Source organism: Filicampus tigris, chromosome 19, assembly GCF_054856515.1.
Source record: "Filicampus tigris isolate MCC_2025a chromosome 19, RoL_Ftig_1.0, whole genome shotgun sequence".
Lineage (NCBI taxonomy): Eukaryota > Metazoa > Chordata > Actinopteri > Syngnathiformes > Syngnathidae > Filicampus > Filicampus tigris.
This window is the reverse complement of record NC_141235.1, coordinates 6,991,569-7,010,321: the sequence shown is the minus strand read 5'-3', so window position 1 is coordinate 7,010,321 and position 18,753 is coordinate 6,991,569. Positions and strand designations below refer to the sequence as shown.

At 43.8% G+C, this 18,753-nt stretch overlaps 1 protein-coding gene across 3 annotated transcripts in view; it reads left to right on the top strand.

The window, feature by feature from the left end:
- The window catches only part of trrap (transformation/transcription domain-associated protein), a 59,853-nt gene that overhangs the window by 21,795 nt on the left and 19,305 nt on the right, over positions 1–18,753 (top strand). For all 3 annotated transcript variants that reach the window (XM_086016773.1, XM_086016770.1, XM_086016771.1), the window contains 24 exons: positions 956–1,084; positions 1,784–2,050; positions 2,243–2,449; positions 3,834–3,992; positions 4,102–4,236; positions 4,609–4,719; positions 5,253–5,399; positions 6,833–7,046; positions 7,146–7,274; positions 8,034–8,183; positions 8,508–8,707; positions 8,786–8,907; positions 10,496–10,709; positions 10,848–11,027; positions 11,188–11,334; positions 11,477–11,596; positions 12,808–13,095; positions 13,185–13,322; positions 13,434–13,546; positions 13,996–14,131; positions 15,684–15,875; positions 17,192–17,387; positions 17,781–17,899; positions 18,036–18,182. In XM_086016773.1, coding sequence (XP_085872899.1) covers positions 956–1,084; positions 1,784–2,050; positions 2,243–2,449; positions 3,834–3,992; positions 4,102–4,236; positions 4,609–4,719; positions 5,253–5,399; positions 6,833–7,046; positions 7,146–7,274; positions 8,034–8,183; positions 8,508–8,707; positions 8,786–8,907; positions 10,496–10,709; positions 10,848–11,027; positions 11,188–11,334; positions 11,477–11,596; positions 12,808–13,095; positions 13,185–13,322; positions 13,434–13,546; positions 13,996–14,131; positions 15,684–15,875; positions 17,192–17,387; positions 17,781–17,899; positions 18,036–18,182 — 3,960 coding nt within the window. The remainder of the gene's footprint in view (positions 1–955; positions 1,085–1,783; positions 2,051–2,242; positions 2,450–3,833; positions 3,993–4,101; positions 4,237–4,608; positions 4,720–5,252; positions 5,400–6,832; positions 7,047–7,145; positions 7,275–8,033; positions 8,184–8,507; positions 8,708–8,785; positions 8,908–10,495; positions 10,710–10,847; positions 11,028–11,187; positions 11,335–11,476; positions 11,597–12,807; positions 13,096–13,184; positions 13,323–13,433; positions 13,547–13,995; positions 14,132–15,683; positions 15,876–17,191; positions 17,388–17,780; positions 17,900–18,035; positions 18,183–18,753) is intronic.

Here is an 18,753-nt window from a genome sequence, read left to right as displayed (position 1 = left end):
CCTTGTGTGTGTTTATATGCATAGAGTCGCCCGAAGGATCACTTAATCTAATTATGTCACAAAAATATGCTGTGATGGCACAGTGATTGATGTCAGAGAAGCTGAGAAATGATGGGGACCGATGAGGCTGGAGAACAGACCGCTGCGCAGCGCGTTTTCTCTGGGTCTTCACTCCGAGTTGCATGTTGTGCGTCTGCATTTGTATCCGTCACGGTTGCCTTTCCTCTGTGCCGAATGTGTGCGAGTAATGGCCTCATGGAAGAGGGGGGAACATATGCTGCCGTGATCGTTCTTCACTGAGCGATGCCCCGTCCCCCTCAATGATGGATTGAATAGGAGGGCTCATTAACAGATAGCAGCTTCTTTAATAAATGCAGTCATTAGCTTTATTGTGGGCAAGATCTTCTGCTTTTCGCAGGCTAATCAAGCCTGTGCCTCCATTTGCTTATTCTGGCCTCAATCCCTGCAGAATTTCAGCGCTTCTCCACAATTTTTTGTCTTATTTTTATGTTTTTTATGCCCCGCAGCCAGAGACGGGCATGGATTTATATTTTCAAGAGTTCTGGCCAGTATTAAATTGGTCTTACACTTTCCTTCCTTTTAAATTGAGTGTTGTGGAGCAGTAATTGCTGTTGCTGTATTTAATTGAGAGAACATCGAGAGGAGGAGTGCTTTGCTGTCAGATTAGATAAATGTCATGTCTTTTATTAGTCTTATTGGTCACAATTGCCACACACATCTGTCCATATACTTTATTTCCCCAGCTAATACACGATCATAGTCTATAAAATTCCTTCAGCTCAGATGTTAAAGTAGATTAGTACCTTAAAGAGCTCAAATTGTGCAAAATTTCTTCTACAGTCATTAACTCTGCCTCCTTTCTCAGTGTTGTGATTTGTGAAACCATTTTGGGGTTTAAGTCTAATTTTTCCTGTTTTGTTTTTCTCCCTGAAAGGTGCTGCAGCACATCCTGAATCCAGCCTTCCTGCACAGCTTTGAGAAGGGGGAAGGAGAGCAGCTCCTCGGCCCGCCGAATCCCGAAGGGGACAATCCAGAAAGCATTACCAGCGTCTTCATCACAAAGGTACGTGTGCACTGAGATGCTCCCAGGCATTGATTTTCTTCACATCAACAGTTTTTCTTTTCCCCCACCCCCCTCCCACACTTTACTCACTTGATCTCCCATCCCCTTTCCCCTTTGCTCATTATTTAACAGCTTTGTCTCTCTGATTGCATTACTGGATACATTTCCTCCCAACATCCAGACTGCCTCAGCAGCCACTATCCATTCCATATTCCAGTCACTCTACTTTTCCTTGAGCTTCCACACGTTTCATGATCCCACCCCTTTTTAGCCTTTTCCATCTGTCTTTGATTGTCTTCGCTTCCTCCAGTGATCCCACCGGTCCCGTTTCATTTATCAGACCAAACTATAATTCCCGGTGTAAATGTCACGATGTGGCCATGTTAAAGGTCAGAGTATTTTTTGCACAGTAGTAGATTCCATCACTTACTAACACCTGCCCTATTTTGGCTGCTCGTGGTTTCTTTGGAGGTTTAAAACTCATTTCCCCTGACAGTCTTTTGGTCTGCTCTCATCTGACAGACTCAGATACTGGTTAGCGTTGGAGCCGAAATGCGATTCAAGTGAATTAATATATGGATAAAAGGTGGTTTACATTTATTCCGATGAACAAGGGCATCTGGTGTTTTATTAACCATGGGAGATTTAATACCTGTTCGAATGTCAGTGTAGTGTACTAACTAATTCCACGTCTCGAAGGTTCTAGATCCAGAGAAGCAGGCTGACCTGCTGGACTCTCTCCGAATATGCTTGCTGCAGTTCTCCACCCTGTTGGTGGAGCATGCGCCCCATCACATTCACGACAACAACAAGTCCCGAAACAGCAAGCTGCGGCGCCTCATGACCTTCGCCTGGCCATGCCTATTGCCTAAAGCCTGCGTGGACCCTGCATGTAAATACAGCGGGCACCTACTTTTGGCACACATCATTGCAAAGTTTGCTATTCACAAGAAGATTGTCCTCCAGGTAAGCTATTGCAGGGCACTGAAGGGGATAGGCCAACTGTTTAAACATTTAGCAATTTTCCTTGTATAACCCACAGTAGTCGTAATGATCGATGCTGAACTCCCCCAGCGTTACTGCAATGCAATGCGAGGTTGCACCAAAGATGAAGTCTGACAGTATGTCACCAGAATGAAAATGTGTCGCTTGTTTTAGGTCTTCCACAGCCTTTTAAAGGCCCACACCATGGAGGCCCGTGCCATTGTCCGCCAGGCGATGGCCATCCTCACTCCAGCTGTGCCAGCCCGCATGGAGGATGGCCACCAAATGCTGACCCACTGGACACGCAAAATCATCGTGGAGGAGGGCCACACGGTACCGCAGCTGGTCCACATACTGCACCTAATAGTGCAGCACTTTCGGGTGAGTAGATGCAAAAGGACCAAATTAGAGTAGGTCAGCCATGCGCTTGCACTTGCATTACCAGAGCACCCATTTTCCTGTCCTGTATTTTCATGATAACGGATTTGTCGCTGTAATTAACCATTATAGGACATGTGTTGTGAACTTCTGCATTATCTGAAGCACACCTAAAAGAGTGAACACCATTGCTTTACATTCATTGGCTCCTTGTGTGATTTTTAATGCGAGGACTTGATGAACTGGGATTTGGTGGTTGTTAGTCAGCATATAAATCACATCATCATACTCTAAAACCCCACTCTAAACTCACACGCTATTGATGGAAATTATTGACAGTCGACCTGTTAATGGTACTCCACTCCCTTGCGGCACTAGCCTTGTGGCTGTAATCGCCTTAAAGCAGATACATTCAGAAGCGTGACCCATGAAATAACACCAGCAAAGGATCGTTGACCCGCATGTTAGCACTCCTCTTAAAACTTGATCGACACTTGATGCCTCCTCATTTGATGTCCCCGGCCGGCTTCACCAGTTCAGGGAATGAGTGTCTCGGCGCAGAGTTGACATTTTTCCCAGATTTCTTCTCTATCTCACTGACAGGTTGCTCTCAGCGGGCCAGATGACTAATCTAATGTAATCACATCAGCATAATTGCACTGGGGGAAGATAATGACAGGCAGATGAGAGACTTTTGAGTATGTGCACATGTGATGGACAGGGCTTAGCCTCTCTGTCATTAAGGAGCGTTGAAGTCCTGCTCCATCGCCTATAATTACCCTCAAAGTGAGGAGCTTGAATATTCTTTGTCACTAGCAGCAGCCCCCTGATAGACATCTCATCTCTCGCTCTTTTGTCTGCATGCTCGAGAGTCCCCAGTTTGCCTTGCGAGGAAGCTAAGTGAACCTCCAGTGTGATGCTTTAGTGTTCTGTGTCACATCCTTGAAACTAAGTGGATGCGACTTCTGACTCGGTCTGACAAAGATTGTGCAACCCGTTTAAATCAGCGTGTGCTATACTTGCAAAATCTGAACTTGAGTCTTACCAGAGCGTAAAAGTAAAGTTTTCTCCACAATATATAAAGATTTTGTTTACTTGCACTACGAGCAAACTGATTTATCTATATATGGAGGACAATTTTTAAGATAACAATGTGTCCACTCCCATGGGGATTTAAACGGGGAAGTTTGTAATGATGGGCAATTATGGGCATTTATTGTAATTGGCAGCTGGGGGTAATTTGTCATAGAAAATCATTTGCAAGTAGGTGCGAAATCTTTTATTCCGTTACATTACAATAAATCAACATCCCTACAGAAAGTTTCCAACTTTTTTTTTTTTACAAGCCAATGACACCTGAAAATATTTACTGTGTTTGCATCTACAGGTATATTACCCTGTGCGCCACCACTTGGTGCAGCACATGATCAGTGCAATGCAGCGTCTGGGCTTCACGCCCACTGTGACCATTGAGCATAGGAAACTGGCTGTGGACCTGGCCGAGGTGGTCATCAAGTGGGAGCTGCAAAGGATCAAAGACCAATTGGTGTGTACACTTGGAGATACTCGTACACCATGACTCCCAGAACTCCGAAAGAACTTTGACTTAATATTACTGTGAATCATGCTTATCCCTCATGCTTGGGTGCTGCCAGCCTGATTCCGAGGCAGAAGTAGGGTCCAGCGGTGAAGGGGCGAGTGGTGCTGTGAAAGCAGGACTCTCTGCAGAAAGCGCCACTCCCGGCCAGGATGCTAAAAGATTCCGTATGGCAGCGGGAACAGCCTCTACTGTGAGCTAATTTACATTCTATTACTTGTTGTTGCCACCTCCCAAATTAGCAATCACTTCAAACTGTGCAACGCTTGCCCTTGAGCTGTATTGTTTAAAAATGATTGCTGAACGTTTTGATCAGCCTAACATAAGAAAACTTGCCGGGAGGTGACAGCATAATTTTTGTCATCTTTCATTTGTTTTCTCTCGTTTTGATTTTTGCAATATCAAACACAGCAATTTCCATTATTCTGAAGTGTCAACACTAACTAGTCGTCATTATACGTTCCATTTTCTCTTACATAAACAAAATTTTGAAAATCTTCAATATTTACCTTTCTGCTCAGTCATCCAGTGTGAAAAGAGAACAGTTATTGTCGTTTGTTTTTAGGTGTTTGGTCGCAGTCAGTCGATGCCAGGCACTGAGACGATGCTCACTAAACCTGTGGACAAACAACATACGGACACTGTGGTCAATTTCCTCATCCGGATTGCATGCCAGGTAACACCTCCAACACATACAGTGGTAACAGACTCTTGTTTGCTTGTAATTCATTGTAAACTGTCTTCTATTTTCTCCCTAGTTTCCATTTTTTTTGTCTCTTATGTAACCAGCGCACTGTACTCTACTTTATAAATTCTATCGAAAGACGGTCTTTCAGTTCTTTGTTGCTAAATAACAGAGCACTCTGATAGTAAATCAAAACCAGCAGGAAGAAAATGTCAGGGAAAATGACCAAGCAGGAGTACACGCGACTCTGTAGCTAGCAGGGTTTCATTGTCAGCAGAAGCGGCCTTGAACCGGCATGCTTGGTTGAATGATGGTTTCCATAGTGAGGGAGTGACTTTACCACTGTCACACACCTTGTCACATGAATGAAATGCTGCCTAATAGCGGCGTTCTTCCTTCTCCAGTCTCTCCTTGACCTATGTGATTTCTCTCCTCCCCGGGAAGCCACAGTGATTTTGGAAGATGTCAATGATGATGATAAGTGTCCCAACCTTTCTTTTCACCCCTCCTCTCCTCCTGCATAGGTGAATGACAGCACCAACGTGGCTGGGTCCCCGGGGGAGCTGCTGTCCCGCCGCTGCGTTAGCCTGATGAAGACAGCCCTCAGACCTGACATGTGGCCTCGCGCCGAGCTCAAGCTACAGTGGTTTGACAGGCTGCTCATGACTGTGGTGAGAAAGCATATGCCGCCTACTGCAAATTATCCGAGTCGATTGAACCTGGTAAAGCACAACCAACAAAATATTCAGACGGTAGTATTCCGGTAGTATATACTACAGCAGGTTGCCTCTTCCCGAAGGGCCGCCAAAGTTTCTTTGTCACGGCTGAGGTACTGTCTTGGTGCTTCCGCAAATGCCCGAGGGCTTTATCAGTTTTACATGAAGTGAAGCGCCAACTGCCATAATGACAAAATAATGACAGTGGTGAGATAACAAGAGTCTATCCGGGTTGGCCTGTGACTTGTTTTTCAACTCCCCGCCTTCTTCATCTTAAACTCTGTGTCCTTGCCCGCTGTATCGCTGGCCTGTGCGCCTCTGCATCTTCCCTTCACTCTTTTCTTCTTGGTCCCTGGCCACCACCTTCTTCTCCTGTCATCAGCACAGCCTCTGTTTTCACTTTGTCTCCCTTATCTGCCGCTCGCCTCTTTCTCTGCTCATCTGGCTGGTCTGATTCGCAGCCACAGACAAGACAAGGTTATCACCGTAGCGCAGCGTTATCCCATATTTTCTTGGTACTCCTGCGGGGATCACTGCATCAGCTGTACCTTTCTCTCTCTTAGCTGTGCATGTTCTATACCTGCCAAGCACCCACTCCAGATTTCATGCGGATGGTGTCACAAACAAGGGCCGATGTAGGTCTTATTCAGACAATACGCAGGTTTCTGTCTCTTGGGGAGCGTTCTCAACATGTCCATCAGGTTAATGAGCAATGCCCTACATCAGATTAGCTTTTATTATCTCATTGTATTGTCATGTCAGTGTTGGTAGGACAGGAAGGGGGTAACGTGAGAGGGCGGTGGGAAGAGCCATGTACACAATTACAAGCGTGCATATTCCCTGTGTGCATGTCTAAAGATGGTCTGTTTTTAGTTATACACTGCAAGATCAATACCACCCTAATATCTACCCGAAGCCTTATCACTGGGGTCACCTTGTTCATTAGTCAAGATTAGTGCTATGGATCTGTCTCAGATTATCCTCTTGGCCTTGTCATCTTTGTGCACCTTGATTACAATTTAGACCAAATTAGCCCTGTATATGTGCCATCGATCTTTGGTTTAGTACAAATCACAGTGGCTTTTTTTCTTTTCTGGGAGTGATACCTCTGGGCGCACAGTATCGATTTTGGAGTTGTCTTGATTTTGTATTTAAGAGGATAATTAGTGACACTGATGGCCAAAAGTACTTCGACATGTAGCCTTCAAGTGGAAATAATCAGTCATCTTATTTGCAGTCTTTTGGAAATTCTGCAATATTTATCATGGATTTATAATGATAAGAAAGATCATCTTCCATCGAATAACTAAAGATTAAAAATAACAATTTTTGTCTTATTGTTTTGGTCTGTTTATTGTAGTTCTGAATGTTCCCACTTACCCGTTCAGGAGCAGCCAGCTCAGGCTAACTTCTCCAACATCTGCACCGGATTGGAGATTATCTGTTTCCTGCTGACTGTGCTCCAATCACCCGCTATCCTGGCCCACTTCAAGCCCCTGCAGAGAGGCATCGCTGCCTGTATGACCTGTGGCAACACCAAAGTCCTGCGTGCGGTTCACTCTCTCCTCTCTCGCCTTATGAGCAACTTTCCCACTGAACCCAGTAAGCCACCGAGACTTACATTTGTAATTTCTAACTGAGCAAATGTGCAGCTTCAGATTTCATGTTGAACGTGAAACATTGCGCCTTATCTCATTCCAGGCACGTCCAACGTGGCATCAAAGTATGAGGAGCTGGAGTGTTTGTACGCAGCCGTGGGCAAGGTCATCTATGAGGGACTGACTAACTACGAAAAAGCCACAAGCAACACCAACCCCACACAGCTCTTCGGTAAGACAAACTCTCACCAACATCTCTTGTGAATATATACGCGCACACACATTCATTTTCAATTATTTATCTCCTGCAAAATGAAGTGACTTATCAGTCAATTAGAGCAATCAAACCAATGGGTGACCGTTAAAATGCAAGATGATTGGCAAACATCTCGAGACTTTAGATGAAGCCCACAATCCATTTCGGAAAGGTTGTACCCTGAAATATTACTGTTCAGTCATTCCCCCCTACGTGAACATTGTTTTTCACCATAGAGATGTCAGAGATATTATGGGAAAAGTTAAAATCCAAGCATATTTAATCAATAGCACTTACATTCTCATTTTATTTCGCCTAGCTTTCTGAATACAGAAGCCAAAAAGCTATGAGCTATGTGTCACATTTCCCCGAACAAGCAGTTGTGGTCAATAAAAAGCCTTCGGTCTCTTTATGTCACAGAGGTAGTGTAGTAATGCATCCATTTGGCCAGGAAGGCTGACATTCCAACATTTGCTCCAGGGAGCAGTAGAAATGAAGGGAGAGTGGTGGGAGGGTGGGAGGGAGGGAGGGAGGGAGGAAGGAGGGAGGGAGGGAGGGAGGGAGGGAGGCTTACTCATTCTCACCCCTACCCTTTGTCTGTGACACTATGGAACTGTTGTGTTACAATAAAAATCAAGCAGAGTCCAAAAATGAACACGTGCTGAATATAGTAGTGTGTTTGTCTTTTGTTTGTATTATAATTCACACTGTTTGGCTCATTGTTTTGTCTTGCAGGAACTCTGATGATTCTCAAATCAGCCTGCAGTTACAATGCAAGTTACATCGATCGCCTCATCTCGGTGTTTATGCGCTCGCTGCAGAAGATGGTGCGTGAACACCTGAGCCCCCAGCAGGCCAACCCAGCAGTTACTGAGACTAGCACTGGTAAATAAATGCACAGGAATCTGTAACACAAGCCCACATATTCAAGAACACAAATGTTATGTAAAATCAATGAAAAAATGCTTTACTTTGAATGTGTGAGAATGACATAAACCAAGCCAAATCAAGTTCACGCGAATGCATAGTAGTTATTTTAGCTTGAATTTAGAATTTGTTGACCACATTGGCAAAAGCAGATCGATTCTCAGTAAAAGACGAGGCTTTTTGACCAGAGAAGCCTCTAAATGCTCTAAATAAGCCTAATTGATGTAGTTATATCCTCTCACGCCTTGCCTCTCAGACTTGCTAACGCTCCTCTTTTCACAGTGACGAGTGAGCTAGTCATGCTGAGCCTCGACCTGGTAAAGACACGACTCTCCGTCATGAGCATGGAGATGAGGAAGAACTTTATTCAGGTCATTCTTACCTCACTGATCGAGAAGTCGCCGGACCCCAAAATCCTCCGTGCTGTCGTCAAGATCGTGGAAGAGTGGGTGAAAAATAATTCGCCAATGGCCGCCAATCAGGTGAGTACGATGGTACTGTTCAGTCTGTCTAGAGGCAAAGGCATTGAGACTAAGCGATGTTCTTTCTCCACCTTCTAGACGCCCAATATTCGGGAGAAGTCCATCTTGTTGGTAAAGATGATGACCTACATCGAGAAGCGTTTCCCCGATGAACTTGAGTTAAACGCCCAGTTTCTGGACCTCGTTAATTACGTCTACAGGTAATTACAGCTATTCATCATATAGCCAAGTGGCCGTGCCATGGCTGCTCATCTGCCCTTGCATCCATCTCAACAATAAGGGAAGGTCGGGCATGGTCAGGTCAGGCAAAAAGAAAATGACACAGGATGTGGCAAGGGAATGTTCAGAGAAGGTGTTAAGACTTCAATCAATGCATGAGTAATCCTACCGTTGGATGGACGGAATAGGAAAACATCATTTCACATCGAATTAAAGTTGGAATCATTGATGTGGATGTCTGTGATGCACTTGGAGGTGATGTAGGGAGTTGTGATGAAGATATTTAACAGTGTCTTTTACACAGCAGTATTACTGTCACAGCTCACCTTCGTATGCAGCAGTTGCGGGTTTCGGGAGTAGAGCATCGCGTTGACGGCAATTCATCAAATCCTGATTCTCTTTTGGCCGTGACTTCCCCACATTACGCTTTTAATCAGGCAAATGCATCCTGTATCCCTCCACCCCATCTGCTCTTCGTGTCGGGAGATTTAAAATGAACAGTATAAAGCCATGATTGACAGCGAGTAATGATATTGGAATAATAAAGCAGCTGTGCCAGAACAATGTATGATCAAGAGAGCGGTGCCAGTAGAAGCCATGTCCAGCTGTTGTAGCCTTTTGTCTTTTTTTTGTTACTTTTATCTCGTTTTTTTTCTCTCGCTCGCTCTGTTTTGTGAATCATGCCCACCCAAGAGAGCGTGTCAGTGCAGAAAAATACTGTCTGAATTTGGACTTTTTTTTAAGTCGGTGTACCCGTTTGATTAACCAGACACTCTAGGTCATTGTCTGCCAAATGCGCAAAATGGCCGCACCGTTCATTTTGTCTGTTCTGGGAACAGTAAATGCTAGGAGATTAATTTAGCATACACCGTGTGATTTTAAACCTGACACAAATTGCGATTTTTAAATACAGCATCCAGAGGTCAGGTGCAAATGGCAGCATGACCAGAAGGGCACAAACAAAATGAAAGCTGACTGAGAGAGCGGATCATTTCCGCTCTTGTAAACATTTTTGAAATGCAAGAAAGAAATAGTATTGCACATATCATCTTTTCAAAAATGCAATTTTGGAGTTTCTGAATGAAGTGAAGTGTTCGTTCAGTTTATTCAAAAGCTCCAAAATTGCGTTTGGAGCCAGTCACAAAAAACGGATCAGCAATGACGAAACTTCGTCTAACTCTGCATTTCTTCTGGTCTGGTACAATTTCAAAGCACTGTGACAATTGTTGGTCGCTTCTCCCAGAGCCCCTTTTCAGGTGTGCTCTCCCGAGTTTTAAACATAATGATAAGCAGGATGGCCAGATACTAGGTCCTGTTTCCTCACACGAGAGGCGAATTAAATCAAATAAAAATGTGCCTCTTCCATTAACGCTTCCAATTCCTTTAATTTTGCACTTGCAATGTCCTCCCAAACCAACCACCAGAGCCACTTAAAGCCCAAAATCCCGTTTTAAATTTGGCGGTCTCCATCACTTTTAACCCCTGATTCAGTGAATGAGCACGCAATTTAGTGCTGCAGTTTTGTCATCTCATAAGCTCGTCAGTAAACATTTGCTGTTTCTCATCCAGGGACGAAACTTTATCAGGAAGCGACATCACGTCAAAGTTGGAACCAGCTTTTCTCTCCGGACTTCGCTGCACCCAGCCGCTGATCCGAGCAAAGTTCTTTGACGTGTTTGATGCCTCCATGAAGCGGCGAGTCTATGAGAGGCTCCTCTACATCTGTTGTTCTCAGAACTGGGAGGCCATGGGTAGTCACTTCTGGATCAAGCAGTGTATCGAGGTAAGCAATATTTCTGGCAGAATGCTGGGCCAGCAATTACAAGGTGTTATGGAGTCAAATCCCAATTTATTTTGGACTGTTTTAGTGCCGCGCACTCTCACTCATCTTAACACCTACTACTTTGTATTTGCTTATTAGCTGCTGCTGGCGGTGTGTGAACGCAACACCATCATCGGCACCAGCTGCCAGGGATCGATGCTTCCGTCTATAACAAACGTCATCAACTTGGCCGACAGCCACGACCGCGCTGCTTTCGCCATGGCAACGCATGTCAAGCAGGAGCCGCGCGAGAGGGAGACAAGTGAGACCAAGGAGGAGGTAGGGAGGCCGGCACTCACATATACGCACCACCAAGAGATGCATTGCCGCACATCAATTAGCACATTATCCCATTCGCTTTCCTTCACACGTTCACGTCACATCTTCTCTCTCATACATTAGTGTGAAGTGAATGGCATTTCCATTTCCTGTCTGGTAGGACGTCGAGATTGACATCGAATTAGCACCAGGTGACCAAACGGCTATTCCCAAGACTAAGGACCAGGCTGAGAGAGATGCTGGCAACCAACTGCACATGCTTACTAATCGCCATGACAAGTTCCTCGACTCTCTGCGAGAAGTCAAGGTAATGACCTCCTGGAATCACAGCATTCCCGGAGATATTGTGCTCAAGCAACTGAAATGTAACCACCCGGTAGAATTGGGAAATGATTACTCTTCATACGTGAAAAAATATATCCTGTCATTTTAACCCTGGCCTTTGCTAGACTGGGGCGCTGCTGAATGCGCTTGTCCAGCTGTGTCACATCGCCACTCCTCTGGCTGAGCGATCTTGGGTGCAACTCTTTCCTCGTCTTTGGAAGATTCTCTCTGACAGGCAGCAGCATGTGAGTATATTACCGTGAAGGTGTATGAGCTCAGCACTGGAATTTGCAGGACGTGGAAGACATGCATTCTTGCATAGTTAGGAAACCCAAAATGTCTGAAAGGACCAAACCGCGGAGGATATTAAACGCCACATGCAAAACACTGAAATGGTCACACAAATATGACCTTCATCTTTGCCATCTGAACACACATGATTGTGCTTAATGAGGGTAGATTCATTTATGCTAAATATGGAAATGAGAAGCTGAGGAAGGAAAGCTTTAATGAGCTGAACTAATAACTAAATGGATATGGAAAATGAATATGGAGTATTTTGAGAGGGGTTGAAAGGCCTTGATTTGAAGTGATTGAGCGCTTCAGTTTTAGAGATGCAGTTATTAGAATTATAATGATTTTCTTTGCGCAACAGACTTCCAAGTCACACACGTGCTACATGTGTTTATTCTGATGGCCGTGTTGGCTTCTTATCCCATGAAAGCATAACATCTCATGGGGAAAGCGAAAGCTCTTTATCTCTGCATTTAACATCACTTTGTCAAGAAGGAATTTGCTGATCAATTGGTCTTCATTATTACCAGCTTAATTAAAGTGACCAGCAAGGCATTAAATATTCAATACTATCAATAGGCCCTGCAAATTATACTCTGCAGCAATGCATCATTTGCGTGTGTGCGAGCGTACGTCCGTTGTGTGATTCATCATCTTGCTGAGGATGTGATGATTGTTACCCTAAACTTGCAAATCACATTTCCTCACATTGAATAATCAATCAATCATTTAATTATCAAAAATACTGTTTTGTGTTTGACTAAAATGTAACACATTTTCATCACAATGATGTAATGTTGAGTACTCAAATGTTTGTACTCGTATTCGGTGTGGGAATAAAAACAGTATCAGTGCATTCTTTGAATTTTCAACTATTCATAATAAAACATTACAGATGTATTTAGGCTTTACACAATCAGAATTTTGGAGCCGACCAGCCGATCAGAAGATGAACCTATACAGCCGACCCCCGCTATTTGCACGGATAGCCAAAATTCGCCCAATTGAAAATGCATTGAGGAAAAAAAATATCAAATCTGATTGTTTTCCCCTCCTGCGGACTTTGCACATACCAAATCATTTTATACCGGCAACATAATGCGTTTGTTTATTAATGCTGTTTATCACACCTCTGCTAAAGTAACCATGCGTACCTCCGTAGGCATTATCTGGAGAAATGAGTCCTTTCCTGTGCAGCGGCAGCCACCAAGCCCAGAGAGATTGTCAGCCCAGTGCCCTGAACTGCTTTGTCGAGGCCATGTCGCAGTGTGTGCCCCCCATTCCCATTCGTCCCTGTGTGCTCAAGTACTTGGGCAAGACGCACAACCTGTGGCTACGATCCACTCTTATGCTGGAGCAGCAGGCCTTTGAAAAGGGTCTCAGTCTCCACACTAAACCCAAGCAAAGTACAGAGGTCTATGAGCAGGAGAGTATCACACCACCTCAACAGGTGAAGCGTTTTGATCCTCATTCTCAGCATAGTGTTGGAGTGTCTTAACTTAACATTTGTTCGGAAATATATGGATTTCTGTTTTTTAGGAGATTTTGGACTCTCTAGCAGAGCTGTACTCTCTGCTCCAAGAAGAGGACATGTGGGCGGGGCTGTGGCAAAAGAGATGCAAGTTTCCCGAAACGGCCACAGCAATTGCCTACGAGCAGCACGGCTTCTTTGAACAGGTGATTTGAAGGAGGGTGTTTTGAAAAGCATCTAAATGTATTCTAGTACGCTTTCCTTATTAAATCATGTTAAAGGCCCTTCTTGGAAATTAAACTTGAATGTGTGTGTAGGCCCAGGAAAGTTACGAGAAAGCGATGGAGAAGGCTCGAAAAGAACATGAGAGGACCAATGTGTCCCCGGCCATATTCCCTGAGTACCAGCTCTGGGAAGACCACTGGATACGGTAACCAATTTGTTTATTTCCCAAAATACAGCCAAGATAATGCAGAAAGATATATTATTGTATTTTTTTTTCAACATTGATGTACAATAGTATATTGATACATTCTGCGGACCATTCAAGTACAAATTAACTAATGTGTGGCACATGTAATTCATTGTTTTTAGGATATTCAGTAAAGAAAAGTTGATCGCAGAGTGTTCTAACAAAGCTTTTACTTCTCTATAATTTTCATAGAGTTGTGGTATGTATACTGATGGTGGGGAAATGTCAGATTTTATCGCCCATCTCCGTTAAATGGCTTCATGAAAATAGCTTGACACAGTCTAGTTCTCCCTGCTGAACCGAATGATTCTCCTCTACCAGAATTTTATTAGTATTTAACATTTTATTTGCATTGTGAGGCCCAAACGGTTCAGAGTCAACATTTTCTTTGTTTGCTACGTGTCCAGCTGTTCGAAGGAATTGAACCAGTGGGAACCTTTGACAGAATACGGCCAATCTAAAGCCCATTCCAACCCATATTTAGTGCTGGAATGTGCTTGGAGGGTTTCCAATTGGGCTGCCATGAAGGAGGCTCTGGTGCAGGTGAGGAGTACACGCTTACGATGTCAAATTAGCTCACTTGAGTCTGCACGCCTACACACACACATGCGCTCACTCTGAAACTGTGCGCCAACCTTAAAAAGCCTGACGGAAAATGGCAAGGATGGGAAATGTAATCAAAAATCCCCACCAAAAACATGACAGATGTTGCGGAACCCTCAGGTTTGAACCCGGTGAACCAGAGACTCAATTCCACTTTTCTTCATTTTATTCCTGGAATTGAGTGCAATGTTTTATATCCCTCAAAGACCTCATGTCGACGCGAGGAAGTAACTTGATATTAGACCGTCCAGTCGATCCACAACCTCCAGGGTGTATAAGAGAGCTGGTCGTAAAGCCGTGGAAGTGCGGCTTTGCAGCTTCCTAATTTATTGGCCGCATGTTTGCTAAGAGGAAGCATCGACGGATGGAATGTGTGTGATAGTACCTGACATATAACAAATAATCCTCCTTTGCTCTTTCAAGGAGACTTGGAACCAATCCATTGAGCCGCCGTGTCCTAAGGCGACACCTAATTAAATTGCCTCGATGGCAACACCAACTCCACTTCATCACCTTCTTTTTGCGCTATTCCTTCCTTCCTCTGTCACCAATTGTAACTTTCACTTAGTTCATCTTTACTTGTTCATCCGTTTACCTACGCTCCTTCCACTCGCCCGCTGCGTCCCTTCCTACCTACGTCTTCCTTGCTCTGTTAGCCTCTAATATTTACGACATCTCGGCGTGTGAATAATTACCCTGGCATCTGCTGCGGGCTGATTTGTTTTATGGTGGTGGAGAGGAGCGAGGCTTTCCTCGCGAGCTCAGAAGCGGAATCCAAATGCCCCGGCTTTCAATTAAAGCCGGCTCTTGATAAGGCCGTCCCTGTCTCCGGGACATTCATCAAGCGTCACCCCTGATAACTGCTCTGACCAATCACTGTAATTTTCTCAAGAGCCAATGCAAATACACACCCATGCTTCCTCACTCCCCTGCCCTTTTCAACCACTGTAGTTATCTTCATATCCGTCATTCGTTTTGAATTCCAAATGTTAAACACAGGTTTGACTTTGAAGACCCCCTGGGGTTGCTATTTGTTTTGTGCTAATCAACTCACCATTTTAATCAATAGCAGGGCCCCTTTCAAACTCAGGTTGATTAGTTGTAAGTAAAAAACTCCCGAGGCGCCATCATCGTACAATATGAATCGGAAAGCATGTCGTTGTTTAATACAAAATGTTGAGTTATTGACCCTTTTTACTTTTAAATTTTGCTTCGTATAGCAATATAGCATACAAATGGTTGTTTCCCCACATTGAACTATTTTTCCTAAGAGCCAATTACATTCTAACACTGGTTCTAAGAATTCACCCCCCAAAAAAGTGAAAAAAGCTAGCTGAATCCCCACAAAAATGTCTTCACAATCAAATGCACAAGTCAAGTGAAGAGAAATTGAAATGCCTTAAATTGTTAGCAATGGGCAGTTTGGTGTTTGCTGTTGGAAATAGCTTTTAAAGCAAGAACACATTGAAGTACCGTGCACATTAATTTCCAGGTGGAGTTGAGCTGTCCCAAGGAGATGGCCTGGAAGGTGAACATGCACCGTGGTTACCTGGCCATCTGCCACCCAGAGGAGCAGCAGCTCAATTTCATCGAGAGACTGGTGGAGATGGCATCCAGCCTCGCCATCCGGGAGTGGAGACGGTTGCCTCATATCGTTTCACACGTGCACACGCCGCTGCTTCAGGTATGCATGCAAACTGTACTGTTGTGTGTGTGTGTTTATTTTTTAAAAATACATCATACAGACTGATGCCTGAAAGCCAGCAAGAATCAGTTTACTGTGCCGAGCACTGAAAGATGCATGTTGAGGGACCATCAGTCGCCTTGAGACATTGCGTTGTTAAGTAATGCTGATAACGGCCTCTATCTCCTCTCCTCATTCCATTTTGTAAAATTGAGTTAGATGAATAGATGATGGGCGGGGGGAGGGAAACCTTAAAGCCTCTTTAGTTCCTCCACAAGAGATTAAAATGGACAGGAGAAAAGATGAAAAGGGAGGATGGGTGAAGAAGAGAAAACAGGGTGATGGAGTTTAAGCACAATGGGCCTGAAACACTGTGAGAAGCGAAAAGAAGGAAGAAGAGTTAGTTTAGCGGTAATTACTTCCCTGCCATAAGATAGCGTTTGATTAAATACCTGCGGCAAAATTACATTTACATGATGAATAGCAAGGCCCCAATGAAGGTTAGAAATGGGCCATCAACTGATATTAACTGATAATTGTGAGTAAATATTCTATTATTCTATTTTGTTTTGGTTGTCTGTTTAAAACGTATGCAAGGTAGTCTTCAGCCCATCTCTTATTTGCTGCATTACAAAATTGGAATGCAAATTGGGTGACTACTTTTCTTCATTGTTCTTGCATATGTGCTGTCCAGTTACTATTCTTGCTAAAGGGAAAACAAGCTATTTATTCCGCTACAGGCAGTCTAGCAGCATACTGTAAATCTCCATTCCAAACTTTATGTCCCACTTCCACAAGTCCGTGAGCTTCTCGGAATGAGAAACCTAGACTCGGCAAATACAGAAAGGCTCCAAAAGCAAGTTATCATCAAATCCTGCCTCCCAGTGGCGTCTGACAATCAATGGATGATCACCCACTCCATCGATCGGGAGAGCTGGCGCTAATATTGATTGATGAGTAGTTATAATGGAATGATTGATTATATGTTCACAAAGCAGCTTTGGGCCAATCGATGAGGCCTCTTTACACGGAATGAGATACAATTCCTTGCTTATCATTTTCAGCAATAATGATAGAAGTTGTATTCTTATTGTGTTACGATTGTGGCTCAGTTGTATGTTTTATATGTACCGGTATCATGGATGAAACGTGACATCACTTCATACAAAAAACATTTTACAATTGAAAGCATGGAAATGTTTGCAGTTAGGCTCCACAATCGTATACGTATTCATTTTAAATGGAGATTAAGAACGGTCACGCTCACAAAGACAAAAACTCTGCAGTGAGACTTTGAACTCGTATCGTCTCCGCAGGCGGCGCAGCAGATCATCGAGTTGCAAGAAGCTGCCCAAATTAACGCAGGGCTGCAGCCAACTAACCTGGGCCGCAACACCAGCCTCCACGACATGAAGACTGTGGTGAAAACGTGGAGGAACCGACTTCCCATTGTGTCCGACGACCTGTCCCACTGGAGCAGCATTTTCATGTGGCGCCAGCATCACTACCAAGGTATGACTCTGGACTGTATCCGCCATCATGAATACACGTGATGTTTTCACACTGCATCATTTCTCTAGGTACCGTATTGCCGATTCTTGACCCGTCTAATGTGGCTTGTCATATGTCCACTCACATAAACTCCCTCCTCTGTGTCACTCTCTATTTTCCAAATATCTCTGGTTCTATACCACAGTGCCAATGAAATCACCGTCATATATACATGACAGCCTTGAAACTTCCGCTGTCGTGAAATTGAATTTTCTTGATAAAATCCATTGCCATGCCCCATTTGCTGTGCAATATGTTCACGTCCCCAGTGCATCGCGCTCCTCTTGAACGATGGCATCTGTATAATAAATACAGACACCATTTATATGACTGTTTTCTCTCTTCTGTCTGTAGCCATAGTGACGGCATATGAGACTAATACACAGCATGATCCAAACAACAACAATGCCATGTTGGGGGTTCATGCCTCGGCATCTGCTATCATTCAGTACGGCAAGATTGGCCGCAAACAGGTGAGTCATAAATGTAGTCGGAGTTTGGTACCACCTTCAGAGCTGGCACAACGTTTTCTGTTACAATGTAAGATAGACATCACAACGACAAGGTTTTTTTCATCTTTTGTCTGTATTTTTCAATGTCATTTTTCAGGGTTTGGTGAATGTGGCTCTGGACATCCTTAGTCGCATCCACACCATCCCAACAGTGCCCATTGTTGACTGCTTCCAGAAAATCAGACAGCAGGTTAAATGCTATTTACAGCTGGCTGGTGTCATGGGCAAGAACGAATGCATGCAGGTGAGGATTTGGAATTTGTTTACTTGAAATGACATGTATATTTAACCACAATCTGCCATATATTGTAAATGCATTTTCAGCCTTATATGTCATTTCGCATGCCTTCGTTTTTATACCTATATGACAGCATTCCCTGAAAACGTATTCTGGCGGCGTAATGCACGGTTTAACCTCTGAATTTTTTAATATTAAAGAACTAGGAAGATTACTTTATTGTCCCTCAGAGGGGCAGTCGATTTACATGCACAGAAATACACACATGGAGCGGAATGGGAAACAAACTCCAGCAGCTGTCTTGTGAAATATTTTATTGGAACAATATATGGTAATTGCGTGATCAAAACACAGCAACTGGGCCCTTCTAATTTAAATCATTCAAATTGAATTCAGTTTAGCGCTCGGTTGCCATTGAGCTGACTTTTGATCACATTACAAAATTTACTACTCAAAGCAGCAGCTAAACTGAATATTCAATTAGGAAAATTACAAATCCACGATTGCAAATGTCTCTTTGCCATCCATATTGATATAGAATTTAGTTTTTGCTGACCTCTAGCCAATAGTCCTGAGC